The sequence below is a fragment of the Lates calcarifer genome, linkage group LG16_LG22 (assembly GCF_001640805.2).
Source record: "Lates calcarifer isolate ASB-BC8 linkage group LG16_LG22, TLL_Latcal_v3, whole genome shotgun sequence".
Classification (NCBI taxonomy): domain Eukaryota; kingdom Metazoa; phylum Chordata; class Actinopteri; family Centropomidae; genus Lates; species Lates calcarifer.
Genome location: NC_066848.1, coordinates 19,300,083 through 19,327,210, shown reverse-complemented (window position 1 = coordinate 19,327,210; position 27,128 = coordinate 19,300,083). Strand labels below are relative to the sequence as shown.

At 39.5% G+C, this 27,128-nt stretch overlaps 1 protein-coding gene across 1 annotated transcript in view; it reads right to left on the bottom strand.

Moving 5' to 3' along the window:
• LOC108872883 (protein kinase C epsilon type-like) overlaps window positions 1–27,128 on the bottom strand; it is a 73,214-nt gene that overhangs the window by 20,543 nt on the left and 25,543 nt on the right. The window contains 10 exon segments of the mRNA XM_018660784.2: window positions 469–623; window positions 14,455–14,628; window positions 14,725–15,005; window positions 15,086–15,182; window positions 15,356–15,498; window positions 15,689–15,821; window positions 16,322–16,410; window positions 16,572–16,606; window positions 17,746–17,914; window positions 25,885–25,948. Of these exon segments, the coding sequence (XP_018516300.1) occupies window positions 469–623; window positions 14,455–14,628; window positions 14,725–15,005; window positions 15,086–15,182; window positions 15,356–15,498; window positions 15,689–15,821; window positions 16,322–16,410; window positions 16,572–16,606; window positions 17,746–17,914; window positions 25,885–25,948 (1,340 nt within the window).

Below are 27,128 nucleotides of genomic sequence, written 5' to 3'. Positions count from 1 at the left end.
TTGGACAGCTGGAAGATACAGGCCACTTAAGCAGCACATTCAAACCCCACAGAATAAGGATGACAAGATGAATTCAAGCACAGTGCAGATTCCAGTAAATCTTGTGCAACATTATTGTCTAATTATTATTATTCGCAGTTAATGTTTCTCTTCTGTTTTCCTAGAATCCATTTATATACTCTGTAATGGAGATGCATGTCTCCATTGGAAGCATTAAATCAAATAAGCTGCATGCTCATGCTTCACAGTACATCAAATGGTTTAAGTCATGGAGTCTGAAATAAAACTTTAACTCAAATGTGCAAAGAACCAAAATGTGCTGATGTGGTAATACAGCATGAAAAAGAGAATTCCAAATGACACACACGTGGTAAAAAGGAGAAAACATAAAGTTATCCATAGAGGTCTGAATGCAGATTACAAGGTGACCTGCTGAAGGTTTGATGCTAACAGTGTTAGCAGGGCTACCTGTAAATGACTCCATGCCGGTGCAGGAACATCAGGGCAGACGTGACCTCGGCGGCATAAAATCGGGATCGTGCCTCGTCAAACTTCCTTGATCGTTGAATCTGAAACATCAGGTCGCCTCCGTTAACGTACTCCATCACAAAGAACAACCGGTCCTGGAGAGAGAAAGTGGGACAGAGAGTCACTTTAATGTTCAATGTGTAATTCCATTGGTATATAATATTAACATATACCCAGGTCTGCCATATGTATTTAATACAAACATATGGGAAAGTAAACAGTATGGACTTTTTACAATGTTAAGATTTTTGAATAATATAATAATATTGTAATAAAATACTCATAGAAGTGTAAACTTAAGCAACATTTAACACATTGGATTTATGTCTCACACACTCTCATGGTGTGAAAAAAAAAAACACAACATACATGACAATATGTGATTAACAATGATTGTCTCCACTTCCACAAGACCCCTTCCTGTAACACACACACTCTATACCGTGCCCTGCCCTGCTCTGTTTTCTTGGTTACTGAAAATGGGTTCTGACGAAAAATGAACCCCTTCCTGAATTCCAGCTCACTTTATTCATATAGGAAACAAGAGAGACAGAGAAAGAAGGAGAGAGAGGGCGGGAGAATGTGTGTGTTCAGGGGAAGCGCGATATAAACAGCTTCGTATATAAGAAACCAGGAGGAGCCCCTCCGAGCCATTGTGTGACTTCTCAGGGTTCACTCTGTTAGCAGCCAGGGTGACAAACACTATACGTATGTATGGACTATATATATGTGTATGTGTATGTTGTGTATGTCACATGCTGACATGTGTTCGCAGATCTGAGGCATCAGATCATCGTGAGGTGTGTATAAGGTTTGCAGAATACACTGAAGTTAAGACACTTACTCCATTGCATATGTCTCATAGTTTGATAACCAGACTGAATTCAATTGAACTCAATTGATTTCTATGGAAATTGCTGAACTAATCAGAGATATGGACTGTGATTCAAATGTCTGAAACTATGTTATATGTCTCATAGCTGTATGTGTTAATTTCCAGATTCAGATGGTACATTCAGCATGAGGGAAAATCATTAATCATGGCAGCTATATGGAAAAACTTTTTTTAAAATGTGAAAAATATTCTTGTTTCACTCATCTTCTAGCAGAGCATTAGCCTTCAATTGAGTTGAGACTAAAAAGGTTTTAGGCTCATCTTAGTTTTCTCAACCCCTTCTCAGACTCCTCCATGTCTACATTAACAGTACCTGCCTGCTCCATTGCTCACTCTACCTATCCCTTCACACCCACCCTTTCATCCATCTTTTCATCCACTTTATCCTCTCTTTTTATTCAATCCTGTGCATACTGTACCACTCCATCTCTTCCTTCTCTAGGTGCAGTCTGAGGATTGATGAATGGCTTTTCATTCTCAAATCCATTCATCCTCAACAGTCAGTTCTACCATCATTAAAACAGAAGAAAAACAGGTGGACTTTTACGTTCTTTACCAGAACTTGAAATCAACTGCTTTCATGAGAAATGACACAGAGCCGCATGAATTACAGTTAACCTAAAACCACTATGACGATAATGAGTCAAGCGGTCAACGTTCTAGCTAAGGTTTCAACAATCCTGCTTCTTTTCTTTCATATTAACAGGAAAGCACTTCTGTCTGTTTTTTTTTTTTTTGTTTTTTTTTTTCCCCAGAGAAAAACAATAAGAACGGAGGTGACTAATGGTCAAAAAAAGCACAGGATCTGGTGCGTCAGAACCCTCCTTTTGTCCGTTTGACAGCATTATTTGTAAGCGGGTTCATCTACGGAGCAGAATTTTTTCCATAATTAAAAACTTTTGAGAAAGACTGAATTTAACATCAATTTAAAACAAAACCAGACACCATGACAGATAGATAAAGACAGATAAACTCTACAAGTACAGTGAAGAGGTGAGAAATATGAGACAATATGTATCTAATTTTAGATCAATATCATCTTGATATCATAAACAGATGAAACAGCTGAAAAACCAGAAAAGGACTCCAGAGTTCAACACAGCTGTGTTGTGGTGTGCTGCATCATTTACTCTGATGCTTATAGCACACTCCAGAGAACAGCCACGATGTGTGAATTCAATAAACTCTTCTCTGGAGTGTTGGCTCAATAAGACGCTGGTTATCCTGACACAGCTGAGCCAAGCCGAGACAGCTGGTTAGTCGGTTTCTGTAAAAGCAATAGGTGTATGTTTGCCGACAGTTCTCTTATCGCATTCATCTGAGCGTGGAGCATATGGAACATACTTCACATACAGATCAACAGTTAAAAAAGCGGTCTGAGAAGTTGGAATTTTTCATGATGGAACAAGCTGCAAACTTTTAAGAGCAACTCTGGATGCGGCAGTCTGATCAGTTCTGATACTGATTCCAATAGCTCAGCTTACTGTATCTTCACATGTGTTTCCAGGCAGAGCATTCACTGTTTGTCCATAAGAAATGACCACACTGCTCTACTGTCTCATTTCACAAATACAGGTATGTTACATGTAGATATGTTGCTCTACTCTATATGTTTTTTAACATACAGCTGAGGCCATTTATAGTGTTGTTTATATATTTACATGCCTCAAGAGAAACAGTTTTGTGTTAAATGTATTTATCTTATCTTCTTATCTAAATGAGATAAGTATGATGTTGATTTTTAAAATATGTATATATACTGTAATGGCAACAGGAACAGAGCATTTGCATGGCAGAGTAATCATCAATTGTCCAGAAGGGATGACTGTTCTACTCTATTTTTCCTTGTAATAAATGCAGATGTGGAATAAATTTGCTGTTAACACAAACCTGGCCAGTGACAGGGATAACACAAAGAGGACACAACCAAAAGCTGAGGTGGAAACTTAACAAATACAGTTGATGGTGTCAGTGATGAGGACAGTGTGTTATGTCAGTTCTGGTGGTGTTGAACCCCTCAAGTGGCCATGTCTGTTTTGGTTTCTTGCTCTTATCTTACTTGCATATACTACTATAACACCGCTATTGGATTAGTTTGACCCGAGTTTGTCTAAGTTAATCCAGGTGTTCACCCACAGCAGCTGGAGGCATGTGTGGCTGATCCGACTACATTCACCCTTTATGTTTTCAAAGCTGACCTCAGGCTTCTTTTCTCCTCTCTGATACCAGTCTGAAGGGGCCTCAGGATTGAGTCTTATGTAAGTAGCTGCCGGTCCACCTCAGCCAGATTTCTCTCTCTCTCTCTCTCTCTCTCTCTCTCTCTCCCTCTCTCTCCCTCTCTCTCTCTCTCTCTCTGCTCCTCCTGAAAGCGACTTTAAACAGGATGTTGAAATAGTTTGTTTAAATGTACCCAGAGTCCCGGCTGGTCCCACCCAATCAAACATGAATAAACATTTCCTGAGTGTAATTACAAATGTACAGATACTGGCTTCCCACTGCTAACACACACACACACGTTGGTCTGTGTATAGTTTTGAGGACAGTCGCTGACATAATGCATTCCCTCGCCTCTTATTCTAACATTACCCATCACAAATAAATGCTAAAACCTAACCCTACCCTGAAGTTGATTCTAACCTGAACCTTACATTTAAGCCTTAACCATCAAACAGCCCTTTAAAGCTGAGAGGACAGAGATCAAAATGTCCTCACAATGATGGTTTCACACCAGAATTTGTCCCCATAACCATAGAAAGACATGTACACACATACATTCCAAGTTCTACAGGAATACACCCATGATCCACAACCCAACACAGACAGACTTGATTGTTATCTTACCATTGTGTGCGTGTGTCTAGTGTGTGTGTGTATGTGGTGTGTGTCTGAGGTTAAACATGTGCACTCTCTATGCCACCCTGCTGTAATGTATGTAACACAAGTCCCAACTTGCATCTTATGTAAACCCAAACCCACTGGCTCATATTTTCTCTTTCGTCGCTGTCTCTCTCTCACACACACACACACACACACACACACACACACACACACACATCACAGCACAACTACAAAAAGGACCAATGAAATACCAACATAAATGTCAGGATATTATCACGTCTGTCAGGAGTGCATGAACATCGTGTGCCGTTTGTTCCTGTAATTTTAGCTGAAAATACAGACTGTTCAGTTGTATTTGAGAGAGAGAAAAAATGAAAAAAAGGTCAATTTCATCTATAGATCATATAGATCACTTTTTCATGATAGATTGCTAACAGATGCTCCTGGGATGGGATTTTGTGGAAATTGTGCAATTCGAAATGCAACTGATTTTGTCCAAACAGTAATTAACATCACTGCTCTGTTCCTTAATTTTAGAGGCGCTTTTATATCGCTAAAGACATCCTGTCAATAAACAGGAGCTGCTCTATCAGAATATACACACACACACACACACACAGAAAAGCACAATGTCATATCCTAAGAGGAGCAAATCAGTGGTGGGAAAGGAAAAGTGCTGAGTTAAAAGTGAAAGTTAAGTAAGGAAAGAAAGGAAAGTAAAAGTGCTCTTATACTGAGGAAACACAGATTCACGGACATATGGCTCATGTTTGGGAATTTTCATTCTTTGAGACCACTTCAAAAAGAAAAACAGAAAGAAGGAGGGGAGGAAGGAAAGAAGGTAAAATACAGAGGAAACAAAATGAGAGAAAAGTAAGAAAGGAAAGAAGGTAAATAAGGAGGGGGAATGTAAGAAATAATGAAGAGGAAATTGAAAGGGAAGGAAAGGAAGAAGGAAATAAGACAAGAGGGAATGACAGAAGGAATAAAAACCAAAGAAAAAATAGATTACAAGAGAAAGGAGTAAAAGGAAACGAAAGGAAAATGGAAGAAATGCAATAAGGAAATTAGTGAGGACTAAATAAAGAAAAAAGGTAGGAAAAAGAAAAGACAGGAGGGAGAAAGGGAAAAAAAAGAAGCAAGCCATGGAAAAGAGCAAGAAAAAAAGAAAGGAAGAAAGGGGGAGATTTATAATATTAGTGGTATTTATGAACATCTCTGAAAAAGACATTACAGTATAAACAGTTGTCCAATGTATGTACTGTGCATTACAGCCTTTCTGTATTTTTTAAGATCTAGTCTGATTAAATAAAGGTTATTTAAATGTACTTAAGTACCTTTCCACATCTGTTACGTAACCTAAAATCGATATTTCTTTATTTGGTCTGAGACGTCAAAGACTGCACCATCTCACCTTAAAATATGTAAATACATTCGTCAAAATCAGTCAAAAATAGGGAACCAAAAAAAAAAAAAAAAAAAACACACACACACACACACACACACACACACACAACAAGAGTGGTCTGAACTTTTGTCCGTGTACAAAAACAAAAACGTGAATTGCTGCCCTATTTTCCTCGGAACATTATGAGCCATTACCGTTTGGCTGCTAGTCATTACCACACAGAGCCGACCCAGTAAAGATGCACTCTGTGATTTCATTCAGCAGAACCTGGAGCCCAAGTGTTTGATCCTGATCCACAAACAGTCTGATTATTGTTTTCATAATGTGTGATTGAGGCTTTATCACACTAACTCCTTTTTAAAAGTGACAGTCACTGTCCAGAAATTAATGAATCATTTTTGCAACTTAGTGTCGCACTCTTGCATGCGCTGTGTGGACTTTGCCTTTAAGAGGAGGGATTTTTCCTCTTCTTTTCTCTCGCCGATGATGGCAGCAGGAAATGACTGTAATTGGAGGACAGAGTGTATTGTGTGTGTGGCCCTGGAACAAGACCAAGAATGTTTATCCTTAAAAAGCTCCTACAGATACAAACTAAAAGTATCTATAAGTTGTCCAGAATGCACGAGTGGAGTGCTGGGTGTCAGGAATATTCCCAGTTATAGTACAAGATGGTTTTAATACAACAGTCCTGTCACAATGTTCAGTTTTTGTTGAAACTGTTTGAGACTTCTGTTAATGTTGCTGTTCAACTATAGCATTACTCAGACAGGCCTTTCTATTATTCTGTCCACCCTATTTATACTCTATTTATTTATTTATCCTATTATACTCCCTTGTTCACTCAATAGTGAATAAATTTCACAGTGAGAAAGAAAAGGCAGAGGATAAATATAGGGCATAGTACCCACAGTATCTGTTGTTAAGAAAAAGTGAAAACTTATATATTAAAAAGATTCCAAATTAAGTGCCATTACTTCTGTAAGACAACCTATAGAGATGTGTCACACTGGTCACTGCTGTTGTTTTCAATTTTCTGTCTGGAATATGTGTATGTGGGTGCACACACATGTACATGAAGTCAGCAAGAGGACAGAGAGGTGTAAAAATAACATCTATGCATAAATGTAAACAATACATCACCACGCTGAAATGTCAAAACGCGTTGTTTGTCAGATTCCTCCAGACCAGCCCATATAACTGTTACAAAATGATTTCTATGAATGTTTTCTGATCTGACATCTGTATTGTGGTTAGGTTTAGGCAAGTACACGTTTTGGTTAAGGATAAGGGATAAGGAATGCATTATGTCAATGGTGGTCCTCCAAAGTGTAGAATTACAAAAGTGTGTGTGCATGCCTGAACTAAATCCCAAGAACAGCAAACATATCTCCACTAATGACCATAGCTTTAAAAAAACATCTCTCCACCGCTCACAACTGACACATATTTGGCTGGGCCACCTATATGTGCCTATGTGTGTGTTCACTGTCCTCACATGCAAAATTCACCCTCACTGCCATTCTTCACAGAGGCTGACAGGAGTTAAATGCATGCTGTGGGCTGCTGGTTCTCCCACAGAATATCTTCTTACCCCTGGTTCCCATAAAAACAAATGAGCAGCACACTTGATGATTAGTTTCATGAGAAGCAGGCTTCCAAGAAAGCCAGGTCCTTATAAAGGCATGGTCAAGTCAAGTGAGCACAGGGTGTCTTTGTAGGGTTTCAAATAGCAGAAAAGAGGTAGTTGATTGCCTTGTGTATTTCTGCCCTGTGATTGAAGGTTTTCTGTTTCTTGAAGAGAAGAGAATAACGCTGTGAGGACACTGTTTGTGTATGTGCGTATATTGTCTGCACATCTTGACTGTGCCGACAGGCTGAGAACGTGTGAACAGCACACCAGGAGAGATGGATGACAGGTGGATGGAGTACAGAGGAGATGGATGACAGACATAATGTTGGAATAGGTGGAGAAGGGAAGAGAGTGGGACGGATGGAGCCTTTTTTATAAGTTACACTTTACAGAGTTTGTGGTTTTTGAAGGTGACTTCTTAAGTTTAATCTGTACCTTTAAGAAGTAGTATTTACCCTTTAAAAATGTACACTTGTACTCTCTTACTATTACAGTTTGTAATCTGTGACTCTCACTTTTACTCATTCTCTTCACTTGATTTTATTTGAGGATGAAACTACAGCATTGGTTGTTTGTTCAACACTTGACACCTAAATTATGTTTACAGTTTGTTTTCCTGGCAAGTGACCTCTTGTGGTTGAGTCAATAAAGAGCAGCACCATAAAACCTCTTCAAGTGGAAATCGGGGCTAATGGCTGGCAATGACCCTAACTGTTCTCTAACCTCAATCTAACTCTACCCTAACCTCTAAAACCCTCAAACAGCCCTTTGAAGAAGTGAAGAACAGACAAAATGTCCTCACTTTGTGAAAATGCTCTCATTTTGAAGATACTACAAGAACACATACACACACACATGGATAATTGTGCTGGTGAGGAGATAAACACTGAGCTGACATCTGAAGAGACATATGCTGGTCATTACTGAGGCTCAAAAGTACAAAACTCTATTAAGACAAAAGCATACAGTGGGTGCTGAGGAGCTTTTTATTATTGCTCATGAAGGTCGGAGTATTTTTCATTTGTAAATAACAAGATTCTCTCCCTCCATGAGGGAGATGCGCTTTTACCTGGTGAGAGAAGAAGTCAAGGTACAGTGTCCTAAATGTGCTAAAAATGCCATACTGGAGCATTCAGTTTTGATGCATGTTGTACACTGACGCTGACCCCCTTCTCACTTACTGTATGCACAGGCTGGTAATCTTTTAGTGTAGGTGACTGAGCCCTGACACAAATCATACAGCCACAAGTTAAGACTTTCAACCTTTATGAAAGTCCTGAGCATCAGGAGCACGGAACATACACCTGAGCCTTGGCACCTGGTCAACAGCTGCCGCACAGTGTAGAAAAACATGTCACTGACCACAATACACCAAGGTACAAGGATAAGGCTGCCAAATGGCCCAGCAGAAAGCCTCATCGTGAGAGTAAAATAAATTATAAAATTACATAATTTCACTGTTTCTAGCCTTAAACACCCAATCCAAGACCATCACAGGGAAACACTGGTTCACACACATACCAGCAAATTATATCAAACTAGCTGCAACATGATTTTGGTAGAGGGATACAGATTGGGAAAAAAAAAAACAACAGAAGTTTAAGACATAAAAAGGACAATCATTCTTTCATTCCTTCATGAGAGTCTGGATTCCTCTGTAATGAAGATGACGTGTGTTGTGTGGATTACTTTCAGCTCATGAGCCGAGCTCATTTATTTTCGAGGCACAGATGACTATAGAGAATGACCTGTGGAAAGCCAACTCCTCTCCATGAGTTTATGGAATATGTAATAAAATCTTGTACTATACTATAACTCATATTTGTAATCCATGCCCTGTCATGTAGCTAAGATTTAAGAATTAAATGTGACACATTATGAAACAGAACTGAGTTTTACGTTTGCATTTAGCTTCTCAAAAATTCCCTAAATTTCCAAACAGGATCTGCAGGGCTAAAGCCTAAAAGTTCATCTTAATATCCACCTTTCATATTTTGGAAAACAAGCTTATTCATTTTCTTGGCCAGACTTTGTTGAGAAGCTCAATATCAGCCACACATCTGTCCACTATATACAGAGCCACAGCCAGGAGACAGTTAGTTTGGCTTTGTTTAAAGACTGGAAACAGTAGAAAACAGCTAGCCTGCCTCTGTCCAAAAGTGAAAGAATCTTCCCACCAGAATCTCTAAACCTCGCTAGTTAACACGTTACACCGCGTTTCAAAAAATCTGTTTGTTTACAGTGTGTGAAAGCAACATGTTTTGATTTTATACCTTTTAGCTTCTAGGCAGACATGAGAGTGTTGTCTCTGACCTAAGGAAGCAAATGAGGATATTTCTCAAAAAGACTTTGGTTTCTGTAAAGTTTAAAATGCTGCTTCTTGGGGTCAAGAGTACATTGAGCTGTTTTACAAGTTGAGGAGTTGAAGAGTCTCTTCTTCCTTCTCCTGTAGTGACAGTAACAGCTGGTTCGCCACCTCTGCTTTCAGTCATCTCTCACATCTGTATGACCCTCCTGACTCTGACCATCACTGTCTGTCTTCCTCTCTATCTGTCTTTTTATCTTTCTGTTTCGGTCCATCAGTCTCTCTCTGTCCTGAGCAGAGGAGAACAAAGGTTCATTAATGTACCTGGCTGGTTTCTGGCAGACTCTGCTGCCTCTGATCTTCACCAATTACAGCTCATTAAAAACACACACTCTTCACTGTAATCTGCCCTGTTCTTTACCTCATTCATTTTTTTTATAAATCAGAAAATATTGACAAACCACAGTCTAAAACCAGCTTTCCCTGTTTTTCTCAATCATCTAATCATCTCCTCTCCTGTTTTCTCCATTTCCTCATTCACTCTTTTGCTGCCTCGCACTTCTCCGCTTGGCCTCTGTGCAAGGAGCCGACTGAGGCCGAGCGCTACTGTTGTATAATGTTATTTACATTTCTCGGCGGTAATTAGGCCGATAGGGGACCATGGCTGCGATCCCACAGTCGATTAAGAAGAACGGGAGGGAGGGGACGGGGGAGGTGGGTGGAGGAACAAGCAGGCAGGAGGGGAGGGTGTAGGTAGGACATAGGTCACACAGAGTACAAAAACTTTTCAGCTATGATGATGTCATAGTGCAGCTTCTTCAAGGATAGGGGTGCTTTAAAAAAAGAAGCTATATTGCTGATGGAAACTAAAATATAAGTAATTATAATTACAATTATTACAAATCATAAATAGCAAATGAGACAATATCCCAGAAAATGGGAGTGAACACACAGACATACACACACAAACAGTGATATAACCACCCATCTATTCATCATGGAAGGCATGTGTATATGTGAGTGCCCTCTGACTGAGAAGGCAACATGTCTGGACACAGAGTTCGCAGGTACAGTAAGGCCTGCAGGTACAGTAAACTAACCACTGAAGGAATGATGAACGAATGAGACACAGATGGAGAGATGACAGATGAGAAAATATGAAATGGGTGTCAAGAGCTGTCCGGGACACCATATATTGGTTGACAATAGGTCGAGGATGGGGTAAAGAGGTGAAAAAATGCAGCCTTTCAACTGTGCTGAGTGCAACATTTGATTGGAGAGGAAGTGATACAGAATATCACAGATCACAAAAGAAAGACAGGCTGGAACTTGTGTCTATTTTTCTATACATCTCAGTGCATTTGAAATTCCTAACAGATGACATGCTGGCAAACGAGGCGATGCAGATGATGAGGTGCTGAGAAATTTTTGTCAACAGTAGAGCTGTGGCAATCAATCAATTCAACAATTGATGAACAGTTGATGGTTCTAGTTGACGTGAGAATGTGATTCTTTTCCTCGGCTTAGTAAACTAGATATCTTTGGGTTCTGGACTCTTTGTTGAACAAAACAAGACATTTGAAGATGTCACCATGTTTAAAATGTTTTCTGATGTCTCATATACCAAAAAATTAATTGAGAAAATAATTAGCAGATTTCTCATCAATTAACAATAACACACCACAGGCATGTTAAGAGTTTGACTCTTTACGCTTCTGTTCTGCTGTATGAGGATGGGAGGGTGGTGGTGTGTTCACTAGCCCCTGGTTAACATAGGCGATGAGCCTCAAGGCCATTTGTTCTCTTAAAAGGTAATTTAAATTAACCCTGAAACTAACAATCATCTCAGAGGGACGACTGATGAACACATTTTCTAGGATTGTTATGAATATGAAATCCAATATTCAGTGGTGTTTCATTAGCACACTGAGTGGATGCGGGTCAGCCTGGCGCCAGGCTGCGATCCCGCCGTGTTATGTAAAGGGTGAAGTGTGACACCACCGTCAAGCTGTGTGTGTCTGTGACTATATATTGTATACAGTATGTATATGGGGGATTGTTTATTGTGATCACATCTAGACCTCGACATTCAAAGAAGGGAAGAGGGTCTTTGGAGAATAGGTTGGGGGTGGGGGGTTGAGGCGGGTGATGAGGGTGGGGTCACACAGCATATGGAATGCACATTATGTTGCTGATAAGGATCTAAGCTGTTATATAAGAGCAAAATCCCTTTGTTTTGTTCAAGAGCACAATCCCAATCACCGCAGACTGACAGTGTCTGTGTGTCCATTTGTGCACCAGGCGATGACAGAGAGAGACAAAAAAAAAGAAAAATAATGAAGTAAAAAACTGAACAAAACACAAAAATGTCATCTGAGGACAGTTTCACTGTTACTTTTATTCTTTCTCTCTCTCTCTCTCTCTCTCTCTTTCCATCCATCTATCCATCCACCCTGTTTGTGTTTGCTTTGGAGGAAAACAACAGGAATAAATACATGGAAAAGGAGACGCCATCATTAGACTCAAGCCTGCAAGAACATAATGAGAAAATAAACAAAAGATGTCCGCTTTAGCCACAGTTAGCTCCTCCTCCTCATCATGTCTAAATCTTACTGATCCGCTGTAGAGAACATAACAAAAGTGTGGATCTTTGCATGTATTTTAGTTACCTAGTTTTCTTGAAAGAAATGTCTAAATGCTGTCAGATAATTCTGCTTGCCCCAAAAATAATTCCTCAGTTCTTTAAACCTGGTTGATTTGAAGGAGAACTTAAGGGTTCAATGAGATTCCTCCCTTCCAGATAATACATATTTCATTTCACTTTGCCTCGAAGACCACGAAAAATGTCATTTCAACAGCAGTAATACTGAAGGAATTACTGTGTTGCCCTATGTATCTGCACATGCACACCAACTTTTTTCCTTTAAAATTACATCCACTATGAGCACGCATCATTTCCCATGAAATCCTTTTGCCTTGGTATGTAATCTGAAGCCCACATAGGAAAGGAGAACTCCACCAGTATCAATGAAACTATTTACTCTAAGTCATCCAAACTGAAATGCCATATTTGTCTCCACAATGACCCGTATCACAATGTGTTTTCTGATCAGACAGACAGGACAACATTGTGTGTCGCTTTGATGCGGATTCCTTTAAGATTCCCTCTCAGTAATCAGGTGTACTCTGACACTGATCTGTGAATTCAGCTGTGCATGGGAAGGACTAACAGTAATAGTCTAATACATGTTATTTTAACAGACAGCTTGGATTAATGAAGGCCAGCAGGAGCTGATACATTAGTCTCATGCACTGAATCTCCTTTTCTATCCAGTGCTGCATCCATTTGTTCTCGACAAAAGTGATAATTACGCAAACTTCAAAAAAGTCCTCAGTCAGTCAGTTAGTTCGCTTAAATTCTGAGGCTTGCTGACAACTTGTGCAGCTCGTGTTTTGTTGAGGTTGGACTGATAAAAGTGAACACCTGTGCTGCCCTCCGTCAGGCTCAAATTGAAGTGAAAGGACTTGGATCAACAACGCAACGTGTGACTGGTTCCTTTAGCAAGTTGTCAAACTGGCTGGAAGAAGGACACACACACACACACACACACACACACACACATACACACAGTACGGAGCCTCTATACATTTCCTGGCAGTACCACTTATATAACATATGATAGACAAAACATCCAGTGGTCTGGAGGAGCTGTTGGCGTCCCACCCACGGGTGCCCTTTGTGTGTCTGTCTGTCATCTTCCACTTACTATATGAGTGGACAAATTAGCTGATCAGTGGAGATGATGAGAGGAGAGCAGAGTGTGAAGGAGAGAGCAGGAAGCCTGAAGTGACGGGAAACAGAGCTCTCTCTCTCTGAGCTGATGGCAGATGCTTCACTAACGACTTCAGCGTTAAAGCTGGTTTCAATGTTTTCTAAAAACTGTTCCCAGGTTCAAAACATCAAACCTCTGTGAACGGAAGACCGTTTCTAGCTACGATAGAAATATCTGAAAACGTGATATCTGTTGATGAACCTGGTGTGACCTTGGGTGAACATTCAGAGCTAACAGATCGAGGCAGCTGTATTCAAAAAGCCCAGAGTTATCCTTTAATCAACAGGTATAGGATAGGGATGCTGAACTAAGACAAACACACCTACAGAGACATTGTGATGTACCCTGAGAAATAAGAGTTGTATAAGATTAGAACAAAAATACTTTATCAATTTATGTATCTATTTCTAAATTGTTGTAAACATCTCAGAATTGAGGCTTAATGTATCTGTTCAAGGTTTTAAGGTACACTCTAACATTTCCCTGTAAACACCTTCATTGTTGCTTAAAACAGGCAAATCTCTTCATGAAATTTCTCAAGAACTCAGATGCACAGAGATAAGTGTTACTAAATCTGCTGTTCTTCTCATGTTCAAACTGTCCATCCATTATCTATACGGCTTATCCGTTAAGGGTTGCGGGGGAGTGGGGGGGCTGGAGCCTATCCCAGCTGTCATTGGGTGAGAGGCAGGGTACACCCTGTACGCCCTGCATTTCTAGTACAGTATTAATTGTATGTATGCTTTTTGCCTCTTTTTATTCAAACAGATTTTAAGGCATCACTTATTAGTTTTAAAAATATCCCAAGTGCTTCACTTTCCTGCCAAATATCATTTTATAAAAGGACATTTTAAGAGAAAAAGAGTGAGAGTGAAATTTGTGAACGCATTCACGTGAGATCTGTGAGATGCACAACTAGAAGCTGCAGATTCAAATGTAACCTGATACTGCCCTCTGGAGGCGCAAACTATGTCTGCGTGTGTGTAAATCAGACTGTGTGTGGGTGTGAGTTCCTACTTTAGTCTGGAAGCAGCAGAAGAGCTGTGTCAGGTAGGGATGTTTCCTGGCCAGGGCCAGGATCCGTTTCTCGGTCAGGGTGCAGTCCACGTCGTCGTCCTGCAGGATGACGTCTTTCTTCAGCACTTTGACAGCGTAGACCTCGTCGCTGCCTTTAAGCTCCGCCAGCATCACCTAATCACACGACACGCAGCGATCAGAACACAGTCAAAACCACAAACACAGCAGTTCCCACCAAGCTCTCCCCAGGTTAAAAGGTCATACACCCACCTTTCCAAAACTTCCTTTCCCCAGAACTTTGATGAACACAAAGTCGTGCAGGTTCATCCTCTTCACCTCTGGAGCACTGTGACCTTTGACCTCTCCATTCTCCCGGCTTCCTTCTCCCTGCACTTCAACGCTGCCTTCGTCGCCTCCTCCGCCCGGTCCTCCGTGGCTGTCCCCCATTACCGTAGCAACGGAGGAAGGTGAAGACAGGGGGTGCGTTTTGTGCTCCTCTCCGCGGTGGTCAAACGACAGAGCCTTTCGGATGTTCTCCAGCTCCTTCACATCTGGACAAAAAATGAAAATAAGATGAGCGTGGTTCGTTTGTCTGGGTGTGTTTATGTGTGACGGGCAGAATTTCTACTACCTTGGTCACAAGGGGAGGTGGGGGCGGACTTTGAGTGATCGTCCTCTGTCTGAGGCGTCCCTGATATCTGCTGCTGGGGGTCCTGACACTGAGGAAGCTTATTAATGACAACAGATCATTAATGTTATCTTCTTGCTTGGGTTAGGGTGAGTTTTTTGAAACTTTACTACAACTGTTTTTCTCCTGACTGTTGCTGTAGAAGGAAGTGCCACAACCACTAATCTATTTAAATTCTTAAATGAGTTTTTCTAAAACCGGAGGGTGAGTCACCTTTTTCCGTCTCTGGGCACTGTTGGAGATCTTGTCTGGTGTGACTCCGAGGTCAGAGAGGACTTTAGCGATTCCTCTGGCATCCACACCACAGTTAGGAGCTACATTACTCTCACAGCGCCTGTGTACATTCACTTTACACACTGACACACACATATAGAAAAAGAGACGGTCAGCATGTTCAAATTTAGAACAGACACTTGAGTGAGTTTATTTGAATGAAAAAAAAAATCTTTTCTTTCGACCAGGCCAAGTGAACTGAACTACAGGTGTGTTGAGTATGTCTATCTATACTTTCATTCACTAAAACAAACACACTGCATCCGTCCATACCTTTGCACTGTAGTCCCTGCCGCAGCAGACCCCACAGCAGAGACCCACAGTGGTCGCAGAAGGTGAGAACTTTAAAGTTGTGGATACTGAACTTGTGCGGCACATTGACACTGAACCTCTGGGATCCAACTGGCTGTAAGAGAGAAAAAGACAGTGAGACACACCTGCAGAGGAGCCTGTTTTTTTGGTCATTTGTGCCTTTTATTGGGAGGTGACAGTTAAGAGATGACAAGAAATGAGGGGCATGATATACAGCAAAGGTCCCCTGACAGACAAAAAAACGGGAAAGTCTGCACCACCCAGACGTCCTGTCAAGGTCCCTTTAAGGAAAACTTTTAAATCTCCCGATGAACAGGCAGTTCTGAGCAGAGCACATTAGGTCATACTAGAAAGTTACTAACTCTAAGTTAACACATATTAAGTCTACTGATAACTCAGATTGTTGAAAAGATCTTGTTTAAAATTTTTGATGGTTATTAATTATGAGTGACTTGATTAATGTAATCCTTCAAACTGAAATCAGTTTACATTTAACTGTGGCCAGTATTTGTTTAAGCTGCAGCATAAAAAAAGAAAAACAACAGAAAAACGTGTTGTGCCTAATAAAACCAGCCTGTAATTGTAGATTAGTACCTCCCCAACTGTGTCCTCCTGCTTCTTCATCCCTGCACACTTGGTAATGATCAACTCATGGCAGCGCTTATGGACCACACAGGTACACACTGCAGTAGGAACACACACACAAAAGAAAAAAAAAAAAACACATTAACAGGGTAGTTTTATGTCTTAAGTGCCTCGTGTTGGAAGTCATGACAAATAATTATTCATTATTACACACTAAACTACAGGAATGTGAAGAAAGCAATAAAAAACACTGTCCTACCTTGACACTGGTAGCCCTGCTTTCCTAAGACACCCCTACAGGTCAGAGAGACAGTGTGAGGAAAGATAAACAGCGAATGTGTTTCATTCATTATTAAAGACTGGCAGTTATAACTCATTCCTGCCCAATCCAAAACTTGAGGTGTCTTGGCATGATGAGGAGCCTGTGGTGTTTGAACGTACCTCCAAGACCAAAAAAAGCAACTTTGAATGGTGAAAAAAAAAGGGTTTTAATTTCCAAAACAGTCGAAAACAATGACAAAAATAATGAAATGAGTAACTTAACAATATAGGTGGTCAAAAACTTTTTATCAACTATATATTCAGGCTGACTACCCATCCCCTGGTCAGGTGTGTCCAAAACACTTGATCAAACGGTGATGTAAGAAATTATAAATTATACATTTCTATATAAAAATTACTCTTGAATAAATTACAAGTCAACATATAACCACCAATGGTAACCATAGACAATGTAAATGCAGCGACTAAAAAATTATGTTTTAAACAAAATGGCTACAACACAAGGATCAATCCTATGTGCCTTCAATCTGATGTTCTTCATCTTTGTTAGCTAATTCTTTTCATAAAAATCTAATATATTTTCAAAAAATACCAGTTGACTAACACAGAAATAAACTACTACTACAAACACTCTGTTCTCTGGTATGATGCAGTATTTTTGTTTCACCGCAGAAACACTGGAGGAGCTCGTCAAACACAGTTTCCTTGTGATTCTGATCACACGTCAAACGTTCTTTCAGAGAAGAGCTGAAAGCGAGCACAGCATCGGGGGCCACATGGTTTCCATGTGAGTGACGCTAACCCAGTTTGTTGGGATGGAAACTAACACAGCTGGCCTTGTTTATTACTGCACACTTCAGAGCATCCACTGCGTTTACATGTAAACAAGACGGCAGGTTTGTGGGAGAAATCAGGTTAAGACAGGAAGTCGAAGAACACATTTAAAAGCACTACAAAAACCTGATTACATGTAACTGGTCAATAAAAAGATCTTTTTCAACTCACATTCCATTTATTCAGTGCTCAATAAATTCCATCCCTGAGAGAAAAACTGGTTTAAATGTTATCTGTGTGTGTTTATTTTCATGTGATTTTGAAAGTGTGTGTGTGTGTATTAATTGTCATGTAGAGGTACGAGCATGTGTCCTCACCAGATGAAGTCCCTGCAGTGGGAGCAGTATGTGGGCTGTCTCAGGTAGGTGGCCATGAACTTATGTCCGTTGACCTGGTGGACCCTCCGGCGGACGGCACCCTGGCGCTTCCTGGGACGCATCCGTTGCCGAAACACGCGCTCCTCATTCTCGGTAGAATCCGATGCAACTGCATACAGATCACATGATACACATCAGTATACAGTGTGACAGAAAAGTTTGCAATACTGTGGATATCACTGATGGTTTGATAGTTTCTGGCTTCCCTGAAATTGTCCCAAAAAACATAAACCAAGCTACTGTGCATAAGCTGCAGTGAGACTGCTGACATTTATTTCATCTCAAAATGCGTGGTACTGCAGACATGCAAAAGCTGCACTTACACCATATAGCCACTAGATGGTGGTAACACAGTGTGGCTGACTGTGAGTGCTGAAGAGTTTGGCCGTTCAGTGATAAATGAAAACACTGGTATTTTCTTTTTCACACAGTCAGTCACGTTGTCTGGCTTTGTCTCCCCTGCTCTTTCTGCCTCTTTCTGTTTAATTACAGAGGGTTTTCCCAGTGGAACCGCAGAGGTTTCAATTACTGTCTGACACTGTGTTAATTACACACACACACACACACACACACACACACACACACTGGGGTGAGCAAGTGAGACAGAGAAAGGGAGAGGGAGGGGTTATTTTACAGTAACATAAATGAGGAAGAGCAGTAGGGGTTTGGAGGAGACAGTGAGCAGCAGAGGGAGGCAGTCTTGGATGGATGAATGTAGGGCTGCCACTAATGACTATTTTCATTATTGAATCTGCCAGTTGTTTTCTCAATTAATTGATTAACTGTTTTGTCAATAAAATGTCAAAAACTGTAAAAACTAATTCAAATTATAATTATATATAATTATTCTTATAATTATATTATATATCTTTAAATGTCTTTTGTATGACCAACAGTCCAAACCCCAAATACATTAAATTACTTTAAAAAATGATCAGAATAGTTAATTAATAGATACTTTTTCTGTTGAACATTTGTTGCAACTCTAGATGAATATATTTCATTTAGTTTGAAGCTCATGGAAAATAAACAGTTTCCCAGATTCCACATTTCCCTTAAAATTTTAACTTATTGCTGAGTAAGGAGCCTCCCTTGAGTCAGCTGAGAGAAAAAAAAAAAAAAAAAAAAAAAAAAAAAAGCCTATCCATGCCTTTGGTTTCACTGTCCACGCTCTTGGTTTGCAAATCCGTGCCGTCAGATTCCTAATTTTGAGTGCAAAACCGTGGACACAGATTTACAGATGGCTTTACAGATTTACACGTGGCTCTCTTTTTTTTCTTAGCTGACCACAATGAGGCTCCGTAACAGAGTTTTTCCTTCCATTAACAGTTGGTAAAAACACACTGCATAGAGTAAGTGGCTCACAAAACAGAGACATCAGGTCAAATACTGCTGGAGAGTCTTGCTAAGAGTAAATATATTTTAAGAAAACAAGGACCTCTGATAAGTAACATGTTATTGCTAGACTGACTCCAGTTATTGTGGGAATAACTAGGACTGAACCCTTCTGATTTTACTATCAGGTCTTTCCTCCAGTGCCACCTTCAAGGATAAAACATGACATTTTTAGCTCCACATCTGTTAAGCCTCTAGGACTTTTTGTGCATTCCTTCTTCCCTGCCTGTCCTCAGTCTTTGCTACACTATACGCCGTAGCCATCACCTAGCAACTGATCACTGCTGCCTAGCAACAGTGTTAGACTGAGTGTTTTCCACTGGGAAGGGTTCAGGGGTGGGTAGGGGGTCTGTGATAGACATGTTGCTCCTCTGTGATGTCCTCATCTCAACCCCAAAAGTTAAAGCAGAGACTTAAATAGCTCAATGTTCCGACAGTGTCACCGCAACAAACTATAATGAGTGACACCATGGACAATGGATGTCTTTACCTTTATCAGAACCTGTAACAATCAACAAGATTTCAATTCTTAAGTCTGGAAACCTACAGGCTGCCCTAAGATAACTTCTGTTGTGCAGTGGCACTATATGAATAAAACTGACTTGACTTGACATTCCATTGAACTGTGAATGTTTTATGGAATATTCTGTCTCACTTTGGTATTTCACATTTTACTGTACAATAAATAATTCAGTTCATTTTCAATAATTCTAACATGTCCTCAGATGGTACTTTTTTAAATCCTCTGCACTTTTGGGAGAACTTGAAGCCCAAGCATTTCATTGCCAGCCATGTCTGTCATGTCTGTTACTTTCGTGCACTGACAGATAAAGACCTTGAACCCTGAACCTAGACATATAACTAAGATACCAGTACTCATCAGTACTCTTATTGATACTCTTCCATAATTTATAGTTAACAAATGGTGGCGTTGTGTCGTCAAGTTAATAACAGAGGGGTTTATTTATCCAGTAACAAGCATTATCTTGATTTATGGATCAACTCTTCCCACCATTTTCACTTCACCACCACAGAACCACATACTTGCACAATGCTAAAAAACACAGTATGACTGGTGGCAGTGGCACGTCTATGAACAACTATCTTGTAACCCATCTCTGCTGACAATATTTCCATCACAAGAACAGAATGAGAATGTCTCTTTTTGGATAAACCAGCTAATGATGAAATGGTGCAGCAGTGCTTTGAGCTAAATGCTAATGTCATTATACAATGATAAAATGCTGGTGTTTATCTTATATAACGCTTGTAGCTTGTTTGTAGCAAATTCAATACCAGTCCATCGACTAGCTGTCAATAATTAGTAATCACAATTACTAGTAAACTGATCTTGATATGTAAAATTGATTAAGATTTAAGACGTGTTGACAGTGAATGCAGAAGGTGGCTCAGTTACATGCAAAAACTGAAGAGAGGCAGCCCAAACTGAGGTGAGGATGTGTCCATGCAGTTGAAAATGTTTAACTGTTTATGATGTGTTCATAACAGAAAGCAAACAAATCTCATCTGCATCTTCATTCAAATGAAAGGGAGGTAATTTTTTGCAGTGTGGGCACACCTTAATGCTAATGCAAAGCCTAGCTTAGTCCTTGTACAATGAGGACATATTTAAGGATAAGCAAGAATTTATTTGTCTGTGTTTTATTTTCGTTTGCAAGTTTGTACATTGCCACAATAACAGACAGAGAATTTGAGACATTAACTGTGAATAACTACAGATGTTCTACGTAAAGGCCTCAGGGGGGTTTTCTGGACAAAACTTCATTTTGTTCAGAGAACAAAACTCTCACAGCTGGTAACAACAGTGCCAAAACAACATATAAATATTTCACCTGCTTTTAGCAACAGGCAGCAGCTTATCACCCTGTCCTGGTGACAACAGGGCTTTGTGTGTGTGTGTGTGTGTGTGTGTATGTGTGTGAAAGCTAATAGGTTGATTGCAGCTCTCAGGTCTGACAGTTCATCCATGTGTTCTCCGCTATGCAAACACATTTAAGTAATGATTGCAATTTCAGCCACTCTCACACACACTCATGCACAGCAATATATAAATATATTGTATGTCACTGCAGATGGAGAAAGCAGCAGAGACAGAGAGAAATAGAATTAAATAAATTTATCAAAGAGAAAAGAAAAGAAAACTGATATTTCCTGCAGAAGGTCCTTGTCCTAATGACACCTCTTTGTCATTCTGTACTGATCTCTCTCTCTCTACCTCTCTCCATTTCTCTCACTTTCTCCCCCTCTCTCTGTATTGCTCCCTTTTTCGATGATGTAACTGGTCCATTAGAGAACACTCCACTTTACTAATCAATTTATCACCCCCCTCTCCCCCTCTCTCGACCTCCGGTTAACTCCCTCTCTGTCTTTCTCTTCTTCCATTCTATCATAACATGTAATTTGGTGCTCTCTCTCTCACACACACACACACACACAAACTAACATTTCTGGTAAAAGTTCACTCTGTCATCAGTACAGCAGTGGAGTAATATCCTGAGAAAAGGTGTGAAAGTTGTTGTCATCTGGTGATATGAGAGACAGATTTGTTGTTTTGGTTTAAAGTGGTTCAGACTTTGGATCTTACATATCAAATCAAGTTTCCAGGGTAAAAAGGTAGAGAGATGGCTGACTGTAAAGAGGACAGAGACAGAGCCAAAGGTACAAAATCCAACTCTGAACAGCATTACACACAGTGTGTGTATGTGGTTGATAAATGCATTTTGTTTGCATGCATAATGTCGCGTTGACTGTGTGGATAGTTCTGAATCTGAAATGTTACAGTAAGCAGAAAGCGCTGTTGCATTACTACAATGCTGTTACTACAACTTAACTGGAACGTTTATGGATTCCGATAAAAATTCTGCTTATCAAGATGTTTTTCTATTGCTTTCTGTTTAAAAGGTTTTGGCACATTTCTCGAGCAAGAAAAGAAATCTAATATATTATCATATTATTCCATAAACAGTCATTTGTCAAAAATGATGAAGGACTATCTTCTTTGTTAGAATGTCAAATAATGAGGAAAAAAGTAAAGATAATGTGATAAAAACCTCACCATTAGTATTCAGTGGTGTGAGAATGTATCTCATACACCAAGGCTGTGTGGGTCCATTTTATGGTCTTTGTCACATTTTGAGCAAGTACACATGTTACAGTGGGATTCATCAGCTCTACAGAGCCTCTGCATGAAGACAGCGCAACAAAAACAATGGCTGATCATGTATAATACTTTTTGTTGTGACTTCGGAGCAGCAGCTATTCAGTTAAAATCTCCACAAAGCAGATGCATGGCCACAGGCAAGTTTATACGGTAATGACATAACCTGACCTGAGACCTGTATCACTGTCCAGGAGGCAGTCCTGCAGCAATGACAAATGATCAGAACTGTTCAAAAGTTGGTCCATGTGAGCTGCATTTATCCATTTATCCAAAAGCCATGGAGGTTGTGTGTGTGTGTGTTCATGCTTCCTTCACATTTCCACACCTATCCAGGCATTTCAGCTCTGACTCACACAAAGGATTAGACACACAGAGACATAGCTACTGTGCTCAGCAATGAACCTTGGTGATTGCTGTGCTTGTTTCATAACACTGGATGTCTCCATTGCTGCCATGAACTAACAGGACATCTAAAACAAAAACAGACTCAGGTGGCAATGGCAATATATGAGTATTTCAGGTGAGGAAATACTCATATAGATCATTTTGGTAGGCAATGACATATTTTGCCCTCAAGTTGTATATGACTTCTTTACCTGACTTTTGCGAATGACCTTGTATGACACAAAGTTATAGTCAAAATACAAGCAGTCATACACTAACTGTGCCTAAAGTAACTGAAATTTAAAAGTAATATTTTACATCAGTAAATGTCTGAAAAAGAAAAGGCACTCTGTCCTTCATATCAGTGAGTATCGATAATTATCATGAAAAATGTCACATCATTATTTTTTCAACTTTAATCTAACTAATCTAAAACCTAACTTGTACAATGCATACCTCCTTTTCCTGCAATGTGATTGGCAGTTCATGATTCCTTCCTGTGAATGCTATCTAGACATGGAAATTAATTGTATCAAACATTTATCAATCATTTGTTCTATTTCTATTACTAATAATTCTATCATCATTTTATATTGTAATATAATTTTCTATTGCGATATAAAATTTTATCACAATACTTATAATTTTATTGCCCAGCCCAAACCCAAACTGTCATATTACTTTACAGTCTTTATTTCTTTCTTTCTTTCTTGCACCTCACCTACATAATTCAGGAGTTTAGGGTTCACTGTCTTGCTCAAGCACAATTCACCCTGTGGTCAGTGGATAGATATTAGTATCAGTGCCAATACAGTACCACTCCAGTGCATCAAACTGGTTCATCGTTGTATGTGATCCCTCTAATCCTCAGCCTGTATCATCTTTGATTTGAATGCGAAGTGACTTCCAGGAGGAGAAGATTACAGCTTGATTCTGTCTCTCAGCACAATGTCTCACATTATAAACAATGAGGCGATAACAGAGTCAAGAGTCAAACACTGAACTCTGTGTCATCATTAAACTTCTACTGCATGACATCATTACTGTATTGGACTAATACACACAAATGCAGCGGAAACTTGCAATGTCTATTTCCTGATGTAATGGTGTTGATTACACACAGTGACAGACTGACTCAAGACTTCACTTACTCACAGTGTCACATACACACACATTGAGAAATAAATAAGTCCTAATCCAAAACCAGCAAGTTTAAGTCATTTTTGAAGATAAATAACTCTTGTACTGCCACTTTTGCTTAGTATATGAGAGCATAAGAGCAACACATTGTTGATAAAGTGAATTGTGAAAGTAATTGAAATGAAAGGCAGATGTAAAGACTGAGAAAGAGGAAGAGGGTGCAGGGAAGTGTTACTCAACACACAAGAAGCTTTTACTTTTAGTAAGCTTTTACTGAGAAACCACAGGCACTTTAGACAACACACACAGAGTACATCAAAGGGAGACATCAACCATCAGCCTCCAACAGCAAACAGCTGTTTAATGTAGCTAATATACTACGTGTATATGTGTGTGTATATGTTGTGTACTTGCCTCTGCAAAAACCTCTAAAAAATTACCATTAATGCAAATAAAGAATTAAGGAATACAAGGAGGTGGTTAATAGGTTTTTTTTCTTTGCTTGGTTGTTGTCTTTCTTTTCTGTAAATTCAGACAGAAGGCTCAACAAGACATGGTGTATAAAGGTCATAAAAGGATGGATAATGTAGATCAATATGTGGCTGATTGGCCAAGATATGCAACAATTCCCTTCCAGTTGACTGTCTGCAGAAAACCCACAAACTCATTAGAACTGGTTTCATCTTCCAAGCGTGTTCATATCATTTGTTTGTTGATGTAACTATTTTCTCTTTTCCCTAAACCACATAATTTTTGCAACTCACTAACTAACCCTAACCCACCATCCCAACATCAAAATGGTGTTTCTTTATTTTGTTAGTATTATTCATAGTTGCTAGTTGTCATTTACATAATAAAAAATATTAATTATAAATGTCCCACAGCACCAAATTAGAAACCAACTGTACTTCCTTTGAGTCACAGGCAATACATCCACCAAGTTTGAAGTCAATCTGATGAACGGTTCTCTAGATATGCAGAGGACAGACAGATAGACAGAGATTCTTCTTTTATAGTTAGATTAGATAGTTGACAGATAGAGGCCTGCTGCTGCTGCCCCATTTCTGCTCCTGATAACCCATCTTAGTGTCAGTATTTCCTAGTATTGCCTGTGGTTAAGTTTAAGTTGTGAGTCAGAAAATCACCTGACAAAAAATGAAGCTATTGGCTACAGAGCTCTGCTCACATTTTAGAGAATGTAATTAATATTTTCCTCATTAATAATGTATCATTTTCCCACCTGCAAAGCATCCACTATTAACCAGAGTGTTAATCTTCATGACCCGGTGCCCACGGATATAACTGCAATGACACAGTTTTGTTTAACAAGCACGACATATTTGCAAGGTCCTGCCAGCAAGCCGTGGCTGAGAGGATAAAGGCACCAGTGTTATGCCGAGTGTTGCATCGTAACATTTCAGGTGCTGAGTGACAGTACCTATACTAAAATTAATTTCCTCCCAGAGGTGTCCCACCAAGATCCCAGTTTGTCCCAATCACATTTTTGTCCCTGGTATAAGGGGATGCCGTTAGTATTGAGCCCTGACTACTCTTAATTGGTCACTGATATGATGCAGTAATGATTCAATCCCACATAGAATGACAGATCTTCTAAGACCTTTTTTTTTGCAGGAACTTAAGCCAATGCTTTGTGAGACTTTTCAAGACCTGCAGATACCCTGTGTTACAAACACTTCAGACACATCAGACAAACCCACAACTTCATGGATATAAAATCCTGCTGTCTCTTAATAGTTCTCATAAACAGATAATCCAGAGGAAAACAAAATGGCAGAGACACATAAAAAGGATTAAGCTTAAAGCTTTTATGACAATTACAGCGGATCTTTTGTGTCATTAAGGAAAAGACAGAAAAGGATAACCACTGTGATTCCCTGTCACATACATGTTAGCTAACCTTGGAGGACCTGAGTTGATCGTGACTTTAATGTAACAATCAGTGTGTACTGAGTTCTTACCTTCACTGGAAGATCCTAATAGGTCAATAACAACATACACCTTCCCCTCTGGCTCCAGGTCAATCTGCAGAGAGATAATGGAAAAATGAAGATGAAAATGGAAGGAAAAGGCAAAGATAGAGAGTTAAAAGTACAAATATAAGTAAAGACGGATTGTAAATGGTGTTTGTAGCTTTCATTCTTTCATTCTTCTTAGCTGGTCTTTGTCTGATGTGGTCAAGTGTGTGTTTCCTTGCCGTGGGCTACAATTTGAGCCTGTGTTCTCTGCCTGTATTTGTTTTCATTTTGGCACTTTGGCACTATTAGAAGTATACTGAATTAGCTATTGACAGTTTCTGTTTTTAATGTACCCATGGGTGTATGGACAACTGATACAAAAGAAAACCTATAAGTGTATTGATACTCAGGAAAAATCTGAAGTTACTAAGGGAATTTATGGATGCTTACTTGCCTCACTGAATCTAAAAATAAGTGTATAATGTTTATCTGTTCTTATCTGAGTTATGACTCCAAGAAATAGTTGGATTTTGAGGCAAATTGTGTACAATGGGCGCTAAAGGTTTTAAAGGACATTGATTGCCTTTCACCTCATGTGATATCTTTGCCTGACATGATGTCTCTCCCTCTGTGCCTCTCATTCAACTCTCCCATTCCCCCCTGGGGAGGTGCCCTTCACATTCTGAAAACTTCTGACTTAGAGCATGCACAAAGATCCAGTATCATGTATCAGATTGACAGAAACAGAGGAAATCTAATTTTTTATAGCAAAATCACACAATGCTAACACCTCTCTCTGCCATCACTATGCAGCATCGCTGCAAGCTCATTCACAGAGAACACTGGAACAAGAACAAACAAGCATTAAGAGACAGACTGATTTCATTCAGCCTTGACTGCTTTTCCCCAATGTGCCAAATGTTCAGATCTGAATTTCAAATTCTGAATTGTAGCACCTGAATTTGACTGAGTGTAGTTGAGCAGTTTGAGAGTTTTAACTTGACTTTTAGATCTGAATTGAGCTTACCGAAATAGCGCAACTTTAACATAGCTTCTGAATAGATAGCACTTGAATTTTGAATCTGAATTTGAATACCTTATAATAAATATATATACCGGAAATAATAATAATAATAATTTAGAAATTGCACAACATGAAATTGACTGCAGGGACTTTTACAAAGTGAAATTCAGAGGTATTCAATCATTAGAATGTATTTAAAAGTATTAAGTAGTGATTACATTTG